This window comes from Mytilus californianus, unplaced genomic scaffold (assembly GCF_021869535.1).
Source record: "Mytilus californianus isolate M0D057914Y unplaced genomic scaffold, xbMytCali1.0.p SCAF_11, whole genome shotgun sequence".
NCBI classification, from domain to species: Eukaryota; Metazoa; Mollusca; class Bivalvia; order Mytilida; family Mytilidae; genus Mytilus; species Mytilus californianus.
In genome coordinates this window covers 13315661-13335521 of record NW_026262593.1, presented here as the reverse complement: position 1 = coordinate 13335521, position 19861 = coordinate 13315661, and the positions used below count along the sequence as shown (strand labels likewise).

Below are 19861 nucleotides of genomic sequence, written 5' to 3'. Positions count from 1 at the left end.
ACATGTCCAATGTCCTTGACCTCATTTTCATGGTTCAGTGACTACTTGAAAAAAAAGTTAAGATTTTTTGTAATGTTAAATTCTCTCTTATTATAAGTAGTAGGATAACTATATTTGGTATGTGCGTACCTTGCAAGGTCCTCATGCCCGTCAGACAGTCTTCACTTGACCTCGACCTCATTTCATGGATCAGTGAACAAGGTTAAGTTTTCGTGGTCAAGTCCATATCTCAGATACTATAAGCAATAGGTCTAGTATATTCGGTGTATGGAAGGACTGTAAGGTGTACATGTCCAACTGGCAGGTGTCATCTGACCTTGACCTCATTTTCATGGTTCAGTGGTTATAGTTAAGTTTTTGTGTTTTGGTCTGTTTTTCTTATACTGTATGCAATAGGTCTACTATATTTGGTGTATGGAATGATTGTAAGGTGTACATGTCTAGCTGGCAGGTGTCATCTGACCTTGACCTCATTTTCATGGTTCAGTGGTTATAGTTAAGTTTTTGTGTTTTGGTCTGTTTTTCTTATACTGTATGCAATAGGTCTACTATATTTGGTGTATGGAATGATTGTAAGGTGTACATGTCTAGCTGGCAGGTGTCATCTGACCTTGACCTCATTTTCATGGTTCAGTGGTCAAAGTTAAGTTTTTATACGACCGCAAAAATTGAAAATTTTTTGGTCGTATATTGGTATGACGTTGGCGTCGTCGTCGTCGTCGTCGTCGTCCGGCGTCGTCCGAAGACACATTAGTTTTCGCACTCTAACTTTAGTTTAAGTTAATGGATCTCCATGAAATTTTACCATAAGGTTCAATACCATGAAAGGAAGGTTGGGATTGATTTTGGGGGTTATGGTACCAACAGTTAAGGAATTAGGGGCCAAAAATAAGCATTTTTGTAACTTTCAGACAATAACTTGTGTGTAAGTGTATGGATCTCTCTGACATTGTACCACAAGGTTCCATATCACATAGGGAAGGCTGTAATTGATTTTGGGGGTAATTGCCTCAAAATTTTAAGATAAGGGGCCAAAAAAGGGGCAAAAAACAAGCATTTTTCTAGTTTCATGACAATAACTTGTGTGTAAGTGTTTGGATATTTCTGAAATTGTACTACAAGGTTCCATATCACAAAGGGAAAGCTGGAATTGAGTTTGGGGGTAATTGCCCGAAACGTTTAGGAATTGGGGGCCAAAAAGGGGCCAAAAACAAGCATTTTTCTAGTTTCCAGACAATAACTTGTGTTCAATTGTATGGATCTCTCTGAAATTGTACTGCAAGATACCATACCACAAAGGGAAGGCTGGGATTGAGTTTGGGGTGATGAATCATAAGGGGGTTCAAAAAATTTGGGGGGGGGGGGGGGGGGTTTCTTTTTTTTTTCTTTTTTTCCTTTTTTTTTTCTTTTAAAATTTTCCATTTTAAGTTGGTTATTTCTGATTTATATTTAAAAGCAAATAATAATGATATGGTAGGAAATACACACCAAACAGGATGTGTAAATTATTATACAATAAGTATTGTGCAATAGCAAGAAATTTTCAATTGCACAGTATTGCACAATAGCAAGAAATCTTCAATTGCACAGTATTGCGCAATAGCAAGAAATCTTCAATTGCACAGTATTGCGCAATAGCAAGAAATATCCAATAGCACAATATTGCGCAATAGCAAGAAATTGTCAATTGTACAGTATTGCGCAATAGCAAGAAATATTCAATTGCACAGTATTGTGCAAAAGAATATACTTTGTAAAAATTGCTTATTTCTTGATCAATTTCAATGGGGTTTTATTCTTGAATTCTTGGGGTTCTTTAATATGCTGAATCTAACCATGTATTCAGTTTTTGGATTTTGGGCCCTGTTTTTAAATTGGTCCACATTGAGGTCCAAAGGGTCCAAAATTTAACTTTGTTTGATTTCATCAAAAATTGAATTATTGGGGTTCTGTGATATGCCGAATCTAACCGTGTATTTAGATTCTTAATTTTTGGTTCCGTTTTCAAATTGGTCTACATAAAGGTCCAAAGGGTCCAAAATTAAACTTAGTTTGATTTCAACAAAAATTGAATATATGGGGTTCTTTGATATGCTGAATCTAACCATGTATTTAGATTTTTGATTATGGGCCCAGTTTTCAAGTTGGTCCAAATCGGGGTCCAAAATTAAACTTTATTTGATTTCAACAAAAATTGAATATATGGGGTTCTTTGATATGCTGAATCTAACCATGTATTTAGATTTTTGATTATGGGCCCAGTTTTTAAGTTGGTCCAAATCGGGGTCCAAAATTTAACTTTGTTTGATTTCAACAAAAATTGAATATATGGGGTTCTTTCATATGCTGAATATAACCGTGTATTAAGTTTTTGGATTTTGGGCCCCGTTTTTAAATTGGTCCACATTGAGGTCCAAAGGGTCCAAAATTTAACTTTGTTTGATTTCATCAAAAATTGAATTATTGGGGTTCTTTGATATGCCGAATCTAACCGTGTATTTAGATTCTTAATTTTTGGTTCCATTTTCAAATTGGTCTACATAAAGGTCCAAATGTCCAAAATTAAACTTAGTTTGATTTTAACAAAAATTGAATTTTTAGGGTTCTTTGATATGCTGAATCTAAACATGTGTTTAGATTTTTGATTATGGGCCCAGTTTTCAAGTTGGTCCAAATCGGGGTCCAAAATTAAACTTTATTTGATTTCAACAAAAATTGAATATATGGGGTTCTTTGATATGCTGAATCTAACCATGTATTTAGATTTTTGATTTTTGGGCCCCGTTATCAACTTTGTCCACATTGAGATCAAAAGGGTCCAAAATTAAACTTTGTTTGATTTCATCAAAAATTGAATTCTTGGGGTTCTTTGATATGCTGAATCTAACCATGTATTTAGATTTTGGATATTGGACCATAATAGGTGAATGTCCAATTTAAAATTTTTAAGTTCTTAGACCACATTCATTCTGTGTCAGAAACCTATGCTGTGTCAAATATTTAATCACAATCCAAATTCAGAGCTGTATCAAGCTTGAATGTTGTGTCCATACTTGCCCCAACTGTTCAGGGTTCGACCTCTGCGGTCGTATCAAGCTGCGCCCTGCGGAGCATTTTATTGAGTTTTGGTCTTTTTTTCTAATACTGCATGCAATAGGTCTACTATATTTGGTGTATGGAATGATTGTAAGGTGTACATGTCTAGCTGGCAGGTGTCATCTTACCTTGACCTCATTTTCATGGTTCAGTGGTCAAAGTTAAGTTTTTGAGTTTTGGTCTTTTTTTCTAATACTATATGCAATAGTTCAACTATATTTGGTGTATGGAAATATTTTATGATCGATATGTCAGTCACACAGGTTTTATTTGACCTTGACCTCATTTTCAAGGTTCATTGCTCAGTGTTAAGTTTTTGTGTTTTGGTCTGTTTTTCTTAAACTATAAGCAATAGGTCAACTATATTTGTTGTATGGAAGAATTGTTAGCTGTACATGCCTGCCTAGCATGGTTCATCTGACCGTGACCTCATTTTCATGGTTCATTGGTCAATGTTTAGTTTACTTGGTTAATGTTAAGTTTATGTGACAGTTGTAATAAAGCTTTATATTTAGGACTATCAACATAATATCAATGATTAGTAAAGAAGGCGAGACATTTCAGCGTGTGCACTCTTGTTGCTGTTTTCGAGCAATTTCATCTGTTAAAACATGGCGCTCAAAAATATCCAGATCGATTTAATATTTTCCCAAAAAAATTTGTGTGGTTATTTACATTACTAAGGTGCACCAATATGCCAAATATGAACTCATTTGGAAAAAGTGACATTCGGACGGTTTTGCATGGTTTTCTGGCAGATTGGCTCTTAAATGAACCCAAAAATCTTAAGAATTGCTTTACATTCTTGTCATTCTTTAAATAATAGGGCCTTTTTATGAGATGTTCCCCTTTTAACAGGCAAATATTTTGCCTACTTTGTCATCAATGTTAAATTTGATAAAAATGTTTAATCTAATTTGATAGAATATGATAGTACAAATGATACAAAATGATATAGTACAATGATACACAGGATTATAGTATAAATGGAAACAATCTGAGTTTGAAACAAATTACAGCTTTGTAAACAAAGAGCTTTCTCAATCTTTTGCTTGTTTGTAACTTGCTCAATTATTTTCAAGGAAGAAAGATAACTCAATTATTTTGCTCTCATTTTTCCTGCTTTTATATCATGTGTCAAAGAAGGGAGATAACTCATTGTTCTTCTAACTTTAATTCACAATGAAGATAACTCATTGTTCTTTGACTTAGTCATGCTTTAACCATATTTCTCTAATTTTTGCCATATTTATCATTTTCCTGACCTGTTGATTATTTTTACTAAATCAACTTGTGGTTTGTTTGATCTCAGTTCTTCATTGGTCTAAATTCAATTATGACGTAATTTTTTCAAGCAAAATCTAGTGCAATACGATATTTCTCCCCTCTTGACAGTTCAATTTTAAACATTTAAACCCCTCGTCGAACCTTTCTTTTTAAATCTGAAAATTTAACTGTCTCGAGAGGAGAAATATTGTATCACACTTGATGCAGTGGTAGAATCTATATTTACGATTTATAAAGGAGATAACTCATTGTTCTTTGAATTAGTAATACTTTACCATATAATTAACATTTATAACGGAGATAACTCACTCTTTATGCTGAATAGACATGACATTTAAAAGACATCAACAATGTTTAAAACTGTTCTGTTCAGTGAAATTTCAATTTTCAAAGTATTTTAAATATTGATTTGCAGGTGTTTGAGCTGATAGACTTCAACAAGAGCATAAAAGTATCAGTTTCAAACCGTTAAATTTTGCCTGTATTCTGAAGTTATCTAAAGCACAGCTAGTAGTGAAGTCTTTTAAGGTAATTTTGTTTATATCATTAATAATAATAAAATGTTTGAATTACTGGGCTCCATGAAAGGAATTTGGGCACAAAAGACCTTTTTACCCCTGAATCTGATGCATTCTGGGTTGTTTTAAAAAGTATCTTCAAAATGAGTATGAATGTTTAACAATATCCTATATTATGAACTTAAAATATTTTCACTTCGGTTTTTAAACATTTAGATATTTTTTAGATTGATCATTTATAAAATTAGATGTACATGAATAAGCGTCATTTCAGAGTAATAATAACTGGAGATTTGATTATTTTTCATGGATTTTTTTAAAATTTGTATTTTCGTGGATATTTGATTTCATGATTTTGCCGAAGGCTGCATACAAGCCTATAATAATACAAACGATACCAATTTTACTGCACCAGATGCCCATTTCGACAGATAATGTCTCTTCAGTAAGCTCAATGCCAAAATATTTGAAAAGTCAAAACCTAATATAAATATTGTATACTTCATTGAACATTTAAATATGTGGTTCACGTTTACCCATGAAATCCACGAAAATCGGTATACCATGAATAATAATGAATTCACAGTACATTAATAATGAGTACAGTAAACAACATTATAATAACAGGCAATACTTTTCAGCACTACAGCAAGCTATTTCAACCACCAACAGCAAACTCAAAACTATAAACATTGTTATTACATGTACATTTTTACACAATAGTATATCAAAATTTCTTATTTATATTTAATTGATCTTTTTTTATGCAATTTGAAGGTGATTTTAGTAAAATTTTTATTAAACAGGAACTTGTAACTGACCTTGATTTTAATCTAGAGTTGTAGACTAATGGTAGTGTAAATTGAAAATGTGAACAAAATCAAGAAATATTTAGAAATGTTTTTAACTATATTACAAAAACTAAAGAGGTTTCCGATATAATGAAATTGATCTGCATATGGGACCTACCAGATGAAAATTAAATAAATACTGCTTAATTAGGAGAATTCTACAATTTCTTCACAAACTAAATGTTAACATTTAAAAAAAATGAAATTGAACACACAGTATTAAAATAGGAATAGGACACTCAGGCTAAGTTAATAAATCTTTATAAAAACAAAACATATCATACTATGAACAAATAAACAAACATAAAAAAACATCAATACTATATACAACTCATGAAATGATAATAAGCTAAGCAAATGTCATGTAACTGTAAACAAACTTATTTTCACAGATACTTTATTTCTTTTCAGATGACTTTGCTGCAATTTATTTTCATGATTTACTAGTTTTATTTTATGCATTTGTATAAGGAAGACCCAAGTGATTTATGTTCGGGATATTTTTCTACTCACAAAAAAAATGGCTTGCGTAAATTAGTTGGTTTACAGTATAATATTCCATCTTAATCCAGCCATATTTATATAAAAAAAAACACATAGATAATGAAAAATTATCTCATACTATTATACTGTTTTTTTTTATTTACTCACTTGAATAAAAATTAATTTAGTGTGATATATACATATTTAACAATACATTCTAAACGGAATATATATGTAAGGAATATATATAATTGGTTTGAAATTATTTTTTTAACCAAGATCTGTGTTTTATGTATTGACTGTACAAAGGGAGGTAAATCTAACATTATTTTTCAGGATGGCATCATTGACCAGTTATATGAACTATTTATGGACCATTTTAACATCCATGCTCATAAGATTGGTTTTCCTGAACTGGTTTTACCATCAATACTTCAGGTAATATAATCAGGGTTATTTGTCTACATTTCAGATATGTTAAATGATGCTTCAAACTTTCTAATTCAACAAGTATTGTACAAAATTCATTGGTGATAATTAATATACTGAACTATATTTTTTTTGTCCCTTGTGATTTGTTAATGTAATTTTCTGATCAGTACTTATACAAAAAATAAGGAATGGCTGGAACACCCCTTTTTGAAAAGACAATCTAGTCCTAATGGATATGGAAAGCTTTACACAACTAAGTTATTGAATAATTTTGCAAGAGGTGTTTTTTTTTTTATTATTTCACAAATAAATAACGTAACAAAAATAATATCTGTGGAAAACGGATCCACCAATGTCCAAACAATGTGCCTTTAAGCAACTATAGGCAACTGTACGACCTTTAACAATAAGCCAAACCCATAGCATATAGTCAGCTATAAAAGACCTCAACATGACAAAATGTGAAACATTTTACACACCAGAAAACCAACATAATAACTTGTTTTTCAAATTTTGTTATTAATTTTAACCATCTTTAAAAAGTGATAACACACTGCAATTGTAATTTACTTTCAGTATATTTTTTTTGTTACTAATGCATATTCATACTTTTGTTACTAATGCATACATATACTTTTGTTACTAATGCATATTCATACTTTTGTTACTAATGCATGAATACACTTTAACCAACTCTGCAGAAGAATAGTAACTGTCCTTTCTTCATTTGAATGGAAAAATCAATATTAATTGAATGAATTTCAGATGAAAGAATTTCTGAAGAAATGTAAAATAGCAAACTACTGTAAACAAATAAAACAGATAGTGGACAAAGTTCAGGAGACATCAAAGTTTATTACAGACAGGAGAAAATCTGTGTCCTTCAGTATCTCTGATGATAAAGCTATTGTAAGTTTTTATGTTTTATGTACTGAGTTAAATAAAATTAGCAACAAATAATTTTAATTTTATATTTAAAAAAACAATATACCTCTAAACATGCTAAGCATAACATACATAAATTATAGTAACAAAAAAAATAAGTCAGAAGGTGTTTTTTTTACTTGACAAAAAATCGATCAATCGAGTATAAAGATTTATACTTTGGAAATTTTGATTGAAAGTTTTTAATAGACGTCTATGTTGGTAATAAAATGGAGAATGGAAATGGGGAATGTGTCAAAGAGACTACAACCCGACCATAGAGCAGACAACAACCGAAGGCCACCAATGGGTCTTCAATGCAGCGAGAAACTCCCGCACCCGGAGGCGTCCTTCAGATGGCCCCTAAACAAATATGTATACTAGGTCAGTGATAATGTACGTCATACTAAACTCCAAATTTAGTTATGCTCATTATAAATGCTTCAATTGAAAAATAAATGCTCATTATAAATGCTTCAATTGAAAAATAAATAATTGTCTCGGTGGTCTCTTGGTAGCAGGCTCATCTCAAGTGTTGGAGATTGTATGTTGGATACCCTGTTGGGTAAAACTTAAGACTTGAAACTCTTCCTAGCACGGTGCTGTAAGTAGTAAGAGCAAAGACCGTTCGCCTCAGTATCAGAATAATATGTTCATGTGGGGTCATGCCTTCCTTTCGAGTGTTACCTTGTGACCTAGCATGTTAAACATCTGACTAAGGTTTTTAGTTTAGTTCAAAGTAGGGTTCATATTCATATGTCATTAACATGTTATTGTCCTGATATGTTTGTAATATTTGCCACAATACATTAAATACCAATCCATCATTATCATAAAAATTCAGGCATTCCACGTTAACAACAGGTATACCTTCTTGTCACTCATGGTTTTTCCTTAAACTATTGAATTATATTTGAAATGAACTCTTGACTAATTATAAATTCCCAAACCACCAGTTTATAATAATACAACACAACAAATTGAAAACTTCCCTGATAAAATCACTATTATACATTTGCCTGTTTTTTTGTAATTTTACTCTTCAGATACATTTTTTTTTTTGCTAGAGCTATGTGGCATTTCCACATACTTATTTGGAAGATGACCTAATTAACACTGTAAAAATATATTTTTCAACCTTATTCACTGTTTAGTTAGATAGGAAGAAAATACAAATGACATTTACAGAAATCTGACTCCCAGTTTTGATATAAGTATAAAAATGTTCAGTTTTGTAACATGAATTTGTCGTTGGTGAAGAGAACATTTTCTGATATAATAATTAACATTTATAAATATGCTTACAATATAAATTCTATTTGTTCTTTAATTCTTAGTGATTAATTTGGCAATAGTCTTTTCAACTTGTCCTTTGATTCCTCAGTATACCAGTTCTGAATCTTTTTTCTTATCAAATATTTATCAATTTTGTTTTGAACCTTGTGATCACTAGATTCCAGAATATGCCAACTCATAAAGTTTGGCCTTTGTAGTGTCTGTACTTCCTTTCTTATTAACACATCCTATATAGATAGTTCCTGATGTAGACAGAGCAAGGGAGAGAGGAAATAAGATCCCTATGTCACGGATGTTGTAGTAGGTAATAATTTGTCCTTGGTTAGTGAGTATATGCAATAAATGATTGTCCAGATCTGTAACAACAATATTATCTGATGGTGTTGTTAGTATTCCTACAGGTTTCAATGGATCATCCTCTGTGTTGACATCAGGGTGACCAGTGTAAGTTCCTAGAATGTCTCCTCCTGGTGATAACACTACCACTCTACCTCTGTTAGTATAATCTACCACACAGATATTACCATTACTGGTACTTGTTATCAATGCAGAGTAGGTAAGTAATCGTTTGTTATGTTTGTCATGTTCATATTCCTTTAGTTGTTTTCCTTCCTGATCCATTACTATCACTACACGTCTTCCTGTGACAGGGACTATCTCACTTCCAGTCCAGGCTCCTATGATGACTTTCTGATCACTGGTTACATGTATACAGCTTGGATATAATGGTTTTACATCATACCTGGAATCTGTCATCTGTCCTGTCATGGTGTTGATTAGTTTTAGTTTAGTCCCACTTGTTATAACAAGAATGTTATTTAAATGAGTTTTTGCCATTCCATAAATCTTAGTGTTTAAACTTGTTATAACTTCAGTCATATTCTCCCTGAGTTTGACATGTTGTAACTTTGATCTGATACTATCCCCTATCCACATAGAACCATCAGAACATACTACTAAATGGTGAATAGAGGTAAGATCTGTTTTATATTCTTTGGATATCTTAAACTTAATTTTACTCTGCTGTTTTGGCTTCATTTCTACCTTGCCTTCATTGTAGTCTTCTTCTTCAATTAACTCATGTCCATTATGAACTTTGGCTATACACTTTGGAGAGATAAATGTTTTACAGGTTTGACAGAAAAGGCAGCATGCCTGTCCTTTATGGTTTTCACACTTAATTTCACTGAAAGTAACATGTTTACCTATATCCGTTATATCAGTTATCTGATGATCTTTAGCAATCCTTAAGTGGACTCTATCCCTGCACCCACTGCACATTAAAAGGTTACAGTCCAGACATTTGAATTCAATCTTATTTTTACCTTGGCATATCTCACATCCTACTGGAATTTGTCCTTTTTGTAAAGAACTTGCAAAGGCCATTTTTAAAGATGTATGTTTTTTTACTTCCTTGTCCCTACTGTCTATAAATAGCAGTATTTAAATTATCTTTTAATACTATCTTATGTTTACAATATTTACAATTCAAATGTATTTAGTTAGTTATTTTATGTTATAATGACTTAGATTATATTCAAGATGCATTTTCAATTTATATGTTATTTAATTGATAAGAATTTCTAGGAATAAAAGGAAACACTTAGTATAGGTAGTGAGACAGCAACTACTTGACACAAAATATTAAAAGATATGTACATATTTATTTATTTAAATCTCATATACTGTAATTTATAATAAGAAACCTTTCTTAGTCCATGCTAATGCCTGTTGTTAACAAACTTACAAACTTTTCAATTTCCTAAGAAATATCTCGGCCTGAAAAAAATTGTTAATAGGAAAATGTTTGACTTTTTAAATGAAATACTTCAATTTTATGTTATAAGGCAGACAACTCAAAAATAAATTAGACTAAAAATTAAAAGACCAGTATGATTTATACTTCAAATGGTCCTTAAACTAAGAAAAATATAATCTGACATCAGCAGACCAGATTATGCGAATCAGTGTATTGTGTACAGATCAATATAAAAAGACCACTGAATAAACTCTTATAATACTATGATGATTCAGACCTTTTATTGGCAGATTACTAGTGTCATATTCAGAATTTGATTTTGGGTCCAATATCAGTTGATTTAGTCAAAAGTAATTTAGATTTGATCATACACAAAATCTTAAATACATAATTAAGTACTCTCAACTCATAGGGCTATGACAAGAGTAGCATTGATTTTAAGCTTGTTTTTTTACAAGAATTTCAAGAACCAGGTACATTGTTGATGTATTCATACTTGTTTAAGAATAAGTTGTCGTTGATGTATATATAATTGGTGAAGATCTTAATGTTGATGTATTCATACTTGGTGAACATGTTGTTGATGTATTAATAATTGGTGAATATCGTCTTGTGAATGTATTTATTCTTGATGAAGATTTTGTTGTTGTTGATGTGTTTATACTTGTTGAAGATCATGTTGTTGATGTATTTATACTTGGTGAAGATCTTGTTGTTGATATATTTATACTTGGAATGGATCTTGTTGTTGATGTATTTATAATTGGAGAGGATCTTGTTGTTGATGTATTTATACTTGGAGAGGATCTTGTGTTGATGTATTTATACTTGGAGAGAATCTTGTTGTTGATTTATTTATACTTGGAGAGGATCTTGTTGTTGATGTATTTATACTTGGAGAGGATGTTGTTGTTGATGTATTTATACTTGGAGAGGATCTTGTTGTTGATGTATTTATACTTGGAGAGGATCTTGTTGTTGTTGATGTGTTTATAATTGGTGAAGATCTTGTTGTGGTTGATGTATTTATATATGGTGAAGATCATGTTGTTGATATATTTATATATGGTGAATATCTTGTTGATGACGTATTTATATTTGGAGAGGATCTTGTTGTTGATGTATTTATACTTGGAGAGGATCTTGTTGTTGATGTATTCATACTTAGAGAGGATCTGGTTGTTGATGTATTTATACTTTGTGTAGATCATGTTGTTGTTGATGTGTTTATACTTGGTGAAGATCTTGTTGTTGATATATTTATACTTGGAGAGGATCTTGTTGTTGATGTATTTATACTTGGAGAGGATCTTGTTGTTGATGTATTTATACTTGGAGAGGATCTGGTTGTTGATGTATTTATACTTGGAGAGGATCTTATTGTTGATGTATTTATACTTTGTGTAGATCATGTTGTTGTTAATGTGTTTATTATTGGTGAAGATCTTGTTGTGGTTGATGTATTTATACATGGTGAAGATCATGTTGTTGATCTATTTATAATTTGTGAAGATCTTGTTGATGACGTACTTATACTTGGAGAATATCTTGTTGTTGATGATGTATTTATACTTGTTGTTAGGGTTTAGGGTTAGGGTTAGAGATAAGGGTTAGTGTTACGGTAGGTTTTGGATTAGAGATTAGTATAAAATATTGAAAACAACACGTTTAATAATTTCTTGCGTCCGAGGCGCTTTTCTGGATTTACCTTCATCAGGAACGCTCAAAGCCAAACATTTAAAATCCGAAAATGTATAAATACCGAAACCATTGAAGAGATATATGTCAAAAAATACCTAAAGTGAATAGCCAAATTCATCTAAAGCCAACTTTGCCTGAGGGAGTTGAAACCTTAGTTTCTTAATAATTTCAAAATTTATAAACGGAAAATTTTAGTAAAGTTTGTTAAATCATGTCAGTACCGAAGTACTAACTACTGAGCTGATGATACCATCGGGGACTGATAGTCCACCAGAAGAGGTATTGACCCAGTGATGTATAAAATTGAAAACAACACGTTTAATAATTTCTTGCGTCCGAAGCGCTTTTCTGGATTTACCTTCATCAGGAACGCTCAAAGCCAAACATTTAAAATCCGAAGATGTATAAATAACGAAACCGTTGAAGAGCTATATGTCAAAAATACCTAAAATAGATAGCCAAATTTATCTAAAGCCAACTTTGCCTGAGGGAGTTGAAACCTTAGTTTCTTAATAATTTCAAAATTTATAAACGGAAAATTTTAGTAAAGTTTGGTAAATCATGTCAGTACCGAAGTACTGACTACTGAGCTGATGATACCCTTGGGGACTGATAGTCCACCAGCAGAGGTATCGACCCAGTGATGTAAAAAATTGAAAACAACACGTTTAATAATTTTTGCGTCCGAAGCGCTTTTCTGGATTTACCTTCATCAGGAACGCTCAAAGCCAAACATTTAAAATCCGAAGCTGTATAAATACCAAAATTGTTGAAGAGCTATATGTCAAAAAATACCTAAAATAAATAGCCAAATTCATCTAAAGCCAACTTTGCCTGAGGGAGTTGAAACCTTAGTTTCTTAATAATTTCAAAATTTATAAACGGAAAATTTTAGTAAAGTTTGACCCAAAAAACTAAGAATAAATATATCCACAACAAGTTCATAACCAATTATAAATACATCAAAAGCAACAAGATCTTCACTAATTAAAAATACATCAACAACAAAAAAAGATCTTCACAATGTATAAGTACATCATCAACAAGACCTTTACCAATTACAACTACATCATCAACAAGATCTTTACCAATTATAAATACATTAACAGCATCAAGATCTTCACCAAGAATAAGTACATCATCATCAACAAGATTTTCATCCATTATAAATACATCAACAACACCAAGATCTTTTCTAAGTATAAATACATTCACAAGAAGATCTTCACCAACTATAAATACATTCACAAGAAGATCTTCACCAACTATAAATACACCATCCACAAAATCTTCACCAAGTATGAATACACCAACAACAACAAGATCTCCACCAAGAAACAATACATTCACAAGCAGATCATCACCAATTACAACATCAAAAACAACATGTTCACAAAGTATAAATACATCAACAATAGATCTTCACCAATTATAAATACATCATCATCAACAAGATCTTCACCAAGTATAAATTCATCATCATCATCAAGATCTTCATCAAGTATAAATATATCATAATCAACAAGATTTTCACCAAGTATAAATACATCATCATCAACAAGATCTTCACCAAGTATAAATATATCATCATCAACAAGATCCTCACCAAGTATAAATACATTCACAAGGAGATCTTCACCAAGTATAAATACATCAACAACTAGATTTTTGGCTCAACTGTAATATACGGTAGAAGTAGTTCCTTACCAAATTACATATTCATACAGAAGCAAGGATATGTATGAGACCTGTATCAAATATTATGTATGCCTGAAAACGTAGTCTTCAATGATACATTAACACATCAACACATAGACACATCGGCACATCAACACATAAACACATTGACATAAAGACACATGTGTGTTTTTATGTAATAAAACATTTTCTGCTGTCTTTTATTCGTTAGTTTCCCACTATAGCCTACGGTGCTAGATTGCCGTTTTAAACAGCCTATGGCACTAGATTGCCATTTGACACAACCTACAGCGCTATATTTCTCTTTGACACAGCCTACGGCACTAGATTGCTCTTTGACACAGCCTACGGCGCTAGATTGCTCTTTGACACAGCCTACGGCCCTAGATTGCTCTTTGACACAGCCTACGGCGCTAGATTGCCGTTTTACACATCCTACTTCGTTAGATTTCCTTTTTATTCTAACCTTTATAGAATAGTTCTAAATTGTGTAGTAGCAAAGAAAAGCGAGATGTAATACAAGGCTAACTACAACAAATATATCCAAGCTGTAAAAACCTCTGTCACCGGTTCATGTATATATACTAGTCTTTCTAATCCGAAAATAGATTGAAAGAGTCAAGCAAAAAAAGTGTAACTAAGTCTGCATAGGTATAGTAACATCAATTTAAACATTATACGAAACAACCTATCAACATAAAAAGCATGCATCAAGTTACTTATTGTCATTCCCATATTTTTACTGTATATATTTGTGTTGAACTTATGAAGGTAAATATGCAATAGCCCTAAGATTATTCTGTTTCGATTTTACTTTAACATGTAAGATGAAGAAAAAGTTACAGATACCATTGACTTGTTATTGGTTTTAACATGAAATATTTTCTAGTAGATCATCAGTATTTGAAGTAACCATTGTCTTGACTGATAAAACTAGTAAATTAAGTTTATAGTAAAAGGAGTAGTTTCACAAAGGGTCCATATTGACCCTTAAATTCTGTCACAACTTGAGTAATAAACATAAAAAGGTTGACAAATTATTTTAAAATTTCTGACAAATACAAAATCAACATGCTCTGACGTATAAGACTAATTGTGATGTCATTATGACGTCATAGTTTTGTAATCTTATGAAGAAAATCCAATTGACCAATTTTTCGTCTTAACCTTTGTAGTTTTCGCTTCATATGACATTGGGCACATGCAAGGACCACCATAGTATTTTGTAAAGAAAATTAATCGAAACAATTGCATCTTTTAATAATGTTTTCCAGAAGGAAATATACCTAACAAAAACATAAACACAGACACTTGGCTAAAAATTTGTAAAATATTATACTTTTGAGGCTGTCAACACTTTTAAAACGAACAACAGACAACAAAAGTGTATAGTTTATATATATTTAAGATTGTAAATAATGGATTTTACATATAGTATTACAAATATAGAAATAGGAAGAGTTGTGGTATGATTGCCAGTGAGACAACACTCCACCAGCGACCAAATTACATAGAAGTTGACAACTGTAGTTCATAGTAAGGCATTCAACAATTAGCAAAACTGATACTGCATAGCTATAAAAGTTTGATTTTTAGGGCCAATTTAAAGCCTTCATGGCCATAATCCTTTTAAAGTTTACATTTTACAAAATACTTGCTATCTGCAACTAATTTTGAAATAAATAAAACAATTATAATTTCTTTATCTTTTACAGACAGCATGGGAACAACAGTGTAAGAATATTGGTACCCCATTGAGTAAATACTTCAGCACATGGAGGAAGCTACGAGACAGAGAATTGCAGTACCAGATTGCTGCTAAAGAACAGGTCTGCTAATGATAAGATTTTGTTACGAAATTTAAAAGCAGTTTAATCAAAAGAGGACATTGGTTTTTCCCCTAGATAATTTCCTTTTATTTGGCAATAAACAGGTCCCCATTTGCAATTCTTAATATATACATAAGAGACTATTCTGAATAGACCGGAATTTCTTGAAAACCAAGCAGTATCATGAACTAAAACAATATTTGTCCTCTTTCCCAGGTTACACGTGCCTCATATTATCAATACAGCAATTGTGTAGTGATTCCAAATAATCAATACACTTATTATATTTTAGGGACTCTCTAAGGCTGAAGCGAATATACCAATCATAGAAAGACCCAAAGGAGTTCAGAAGGCCACAGCTGCAGAAAAAGAAGAGTTCTCTGCCTTGTTTGAATCAGACAGTGATGATTCAGACGATGATACAACCAGGTTAAAAAGTTTTTTTGAAATACTGTCTGTTATCATCGTTTCTATTTTTAAGTGTCGGCATCGTGATACATTGCAATCTATTTTTCGTGGGTTTGGATTTAATGGTACTCTTACATTTGATTCTTTGTTTTTTTGCTGGTGTGTTTTGTATATGTGACTTTTTGTGTTTCTGTGGTTCTTATAACGTGACTCTGTACTTTAAAAGATCCCGTCATTATGTTATTGTTCTATTATATGTCATTATGTTATTGTTCTATTATAAATTTGAAAATACTTTGAACGACAAACGACGAATTTATTTTACTCCCGTAGTGGTATTAACGATATGTGGATTCTTAAATATTCTAAAGAACTTCTGGACAATTTTAAATCTCGGTCTATTTCTGAAATTAATTCTTACATAACTTTTGATTTTTTAACCCTGTATACCAACATTCCACATGTGAAATTATAAAATTGTTTTGAATAAACATTGAATGACAAAATTTCTTCTTATGTGACGTTTACATTTTCTGACGTCAGACACGCGAAGCAATGAATGTGGTTTTTAATTTGATAGATGCTTTTGTTCTTTTTTGTAAATAATTGTTTGTTTTGATATTGTAACACAGTGATGACTGCTGTACCCATATTTTGACTATTTTATTTATAATGTCTGTTTTGTTCACGCATCGTTGTAAATATAACGGAATTTGATAAGACTGTCGTACAAGTGAGAGGTTTAGCGCTATAAAACCAGGTTCAATCCACCATTTTCTACATTTGAAAATGCCTGTACCAAGTCAGGAATATGACAGTTGTTGTCCATTCGTTTGATGTGTTTTGTCATTTGATTTTGCCATGTGATTAGGGACTTTCCGATTGAATTTTCCTCGGAGTTCAGTATTTTTGTGATTTTACTTTTTACATGGTTTGAGCACTTCTGATGACAAATAAGATTATTAAAATGAACATCAAATTTGCATCTACAGCTTGAAATTATATCTCTAGCAACTCACACAAAATGTACATGGATATTTGTAAAGAGTTGACTGTCATACAGTTAAACACTGACACCATAGAATTTTTTACACTAAGTATGTTTGTCAAATGACTTAATTGGGAGATTTTTTAAACAATACTTCATTAAAATTATTTTAGAGACAACATACTCATGTTATATTATATTGCCAAATACTTAGTCACCAAAGATAAATGGGAAAATAGACTGCTTTTAAAACTTACCCTTAAAAAAATAAAAGTTGGAATTTTGATTTGTTTGTTCCATTAATTTCTAACAAATAAAATTGATAGAATCCTCAATATAGAAAAAGGGAATCATATAAAATGATAACTGAAATATTCATGCATTTATTTGATCAAAAGAAAAATATAAGAACAATTGGTATGTATTCTTGAAGGTTCCTTCCAAAAGCTGAAAGACCTGGAAAAGTAAAGGGAGACAATTCTGATGAGAATTACAGGTAAGACTTATTTATCATAAGCAAGTTCACAAATCATGGCACACATGTAACATAAGAAAGAAGAAGATATGTTAAGGCTGCTAAAATAATCAATTTTCACCAATACTGAGAGTAAACCTTTACAGAAAAACAGTTATAATTTCTGGTCAATGTTCAAATGTAAAGCAAAAATTCCATTATGTTTGGAGGCCAAATTTAGTTAAAAATATAATTTATGGATGGATAGCAAATACAATTTACAACTCACAAATGCACTTCACTGAATTTAAACTCTAAATATTGTCAGTCAAAAGCTCAATAGAACTTTTATTTGTGTCTACTTGATTTGTACCATGTTGACTATAACATAAAGCTTATTTATTTATTTAAAAAAATTAAATTTGTTATTATATTTCATTTATTACGATTTTTGAAGAACGAACAAAATGCGAGATAAACTAAAATGCGAAATAAACTAATTGTATCAAAATGCAAGTTATTATTATTGCAATACTCACCTAATTAATCGCATTAATAAAAACTACCAATAATATCTGTTTGTACTAGGACCAAGGCATATCTAACACGCAAGGACAGTTTTCACAATTTAATAAATGATAACCTTTTATGTAATAACAAATCAATATCTAAACAATGCCTTATACCAAAATAAATGTGATACAAATATTTAAAGCCAGATATTGAGTCAAAAATGAAATTAATTTCTCTGTACAATGTCAATGAAGAATTATATTTGAAAAACCAGATAGATTTAGTATGCTGTTGCATTAACATCTTTGCTCTTAAATTTTTAGTCCAATACTAACTGTACTGCCTCACTGACTTTAAATTTTTTTTCACTTTTTTTTAATGAGTTTTCTGATCATCTGCGTTTATAAAAAGATTTATGCTTGAAAATAGTTATTTCGTATCTGTTACATTGGCAAAGCTTCATTTTATGAAAAACAAGAATCTGTGCTCCTCAGTGATGATTTTTTATTAGTTTTGGAATTCTGCCATTGTACTTTGTTTAGCGTTCCATTTGAGCATTATAAGGATAATATGGAAGTTTGGGAAATGTAATAAAAAATGAACACTTCTTGTAGTTATTATTTTTTTAATGATTTATGCAATTTGTTTGATTTAGTGATTTTGATAGTGATGACCTTGATCAACTTGCAAAGTCTGCTAGTGAAGATGACGAGGATGAAAGTGACAATGAGGACGATCAGGATGATGATGAAGATGATGAAGATCAAGATGATGATGAAGATGATGACGATGATATTGATGAAAACAGTGAAGATAAGGATGAAGGGAGTGAAGATATGTCGGATGATTTCGATGATAAAGAGGACATTGTTAAAGAGTTCACTATGTCAGATTCTGATTAAAATTTTAAACAGATTAATGTGTCATGTATAATGTTATAAGTTCAAAACAAATAAAGAGGAAACCCTGATGGATTACACCTATCAGAGAATTAGATGCTTCTTTGAATCAATGACAAATCTGATTTCCATGAAGATTATTATTATTCTTAGTCATGATATATTGACTTTGAAACTTTTTCTTATTAGCTTGTGATTAGGTCAGTTTAAGGGAAACAATTAGTGGTAATTCAATCATATTTGTATGTATTTACATTGGCACATCTTATTTCCATGGTGATTATTTGGCTCCTCCCCCTCAGTCATGGTCTGTCTATTTGGTTTGCGTAGTTCACATTTAACAGTTTTTGATAAGATCAGTTTAAGATAAACCACTAATGTTACATCAATGATATTAGGTATGCAGTTGTATCAGTATTTGCAAGTCTCATTTCCATGTAGATTATATGGACTCACTCATCATCATGATAAATTGACTTAATAACTTTTGAATATTTTAAAAGTTAAAGTTTGTATTCAGTATAAAAATAAGGAGATGTGGTATGAACTATATAACAAATATCAATGAAAGTTTAAATGAAGTAGATGTAAGCAATTAAAGGGAACCGTACAGCCTTCAACAATGAGAAAACCTGTACCGTATAGTCGGCTATAAAAGGCCCTGTACATAAAAAATATGAAACAATTCATTTGAGAAAACAGCCTAATTTATAACAAAACAATTT

General features: G+C 31.2%; 1 protein-coding gene across 4 annotated transcripts in view; it reads left to right on the top strand.

The window, feature by feature from the left end:
* LOC127719590 (nucleolar complex protein 2 homolog) overlaps positions 1 to 19152 on the top strand; it is a 227607-nt gene extending 208455 nt beyond the window's left edge. The window contains exons 15-19 of one of the 4 annotated variants that reach the window (XM_052225814.1): positions 7433 to 7576; positions 15761 to 15874; positions 16167 to 16303; positions 17704 to 17766; positions 18893 to 19152. In XM_052225814.1, coding sequence (XP_052081774.1) covers positions 7433 to 7576; positions 15761 to 15874; positions 16167 to 16303; positions 17704 to 17766; positions 18893 to 19139 — 705 coding nt within the window. In that variant the 3' untranslated portion in view covers positions 19140 to 19152. The remainder of the gene's footprint in view (positions 1 to 7432; positions 7577 to 15760; positions 15875 to 16166; positions 16304 to 17703; positions 17767 to 18892) is intronic. The other 3 variants (XM_052225812.1, XM_052225813.1, XM_052225811.1) reach the window with 3 other exon arrangements.
* Positions 19153 to 19861: the final 709 nt, after the last annotated feature.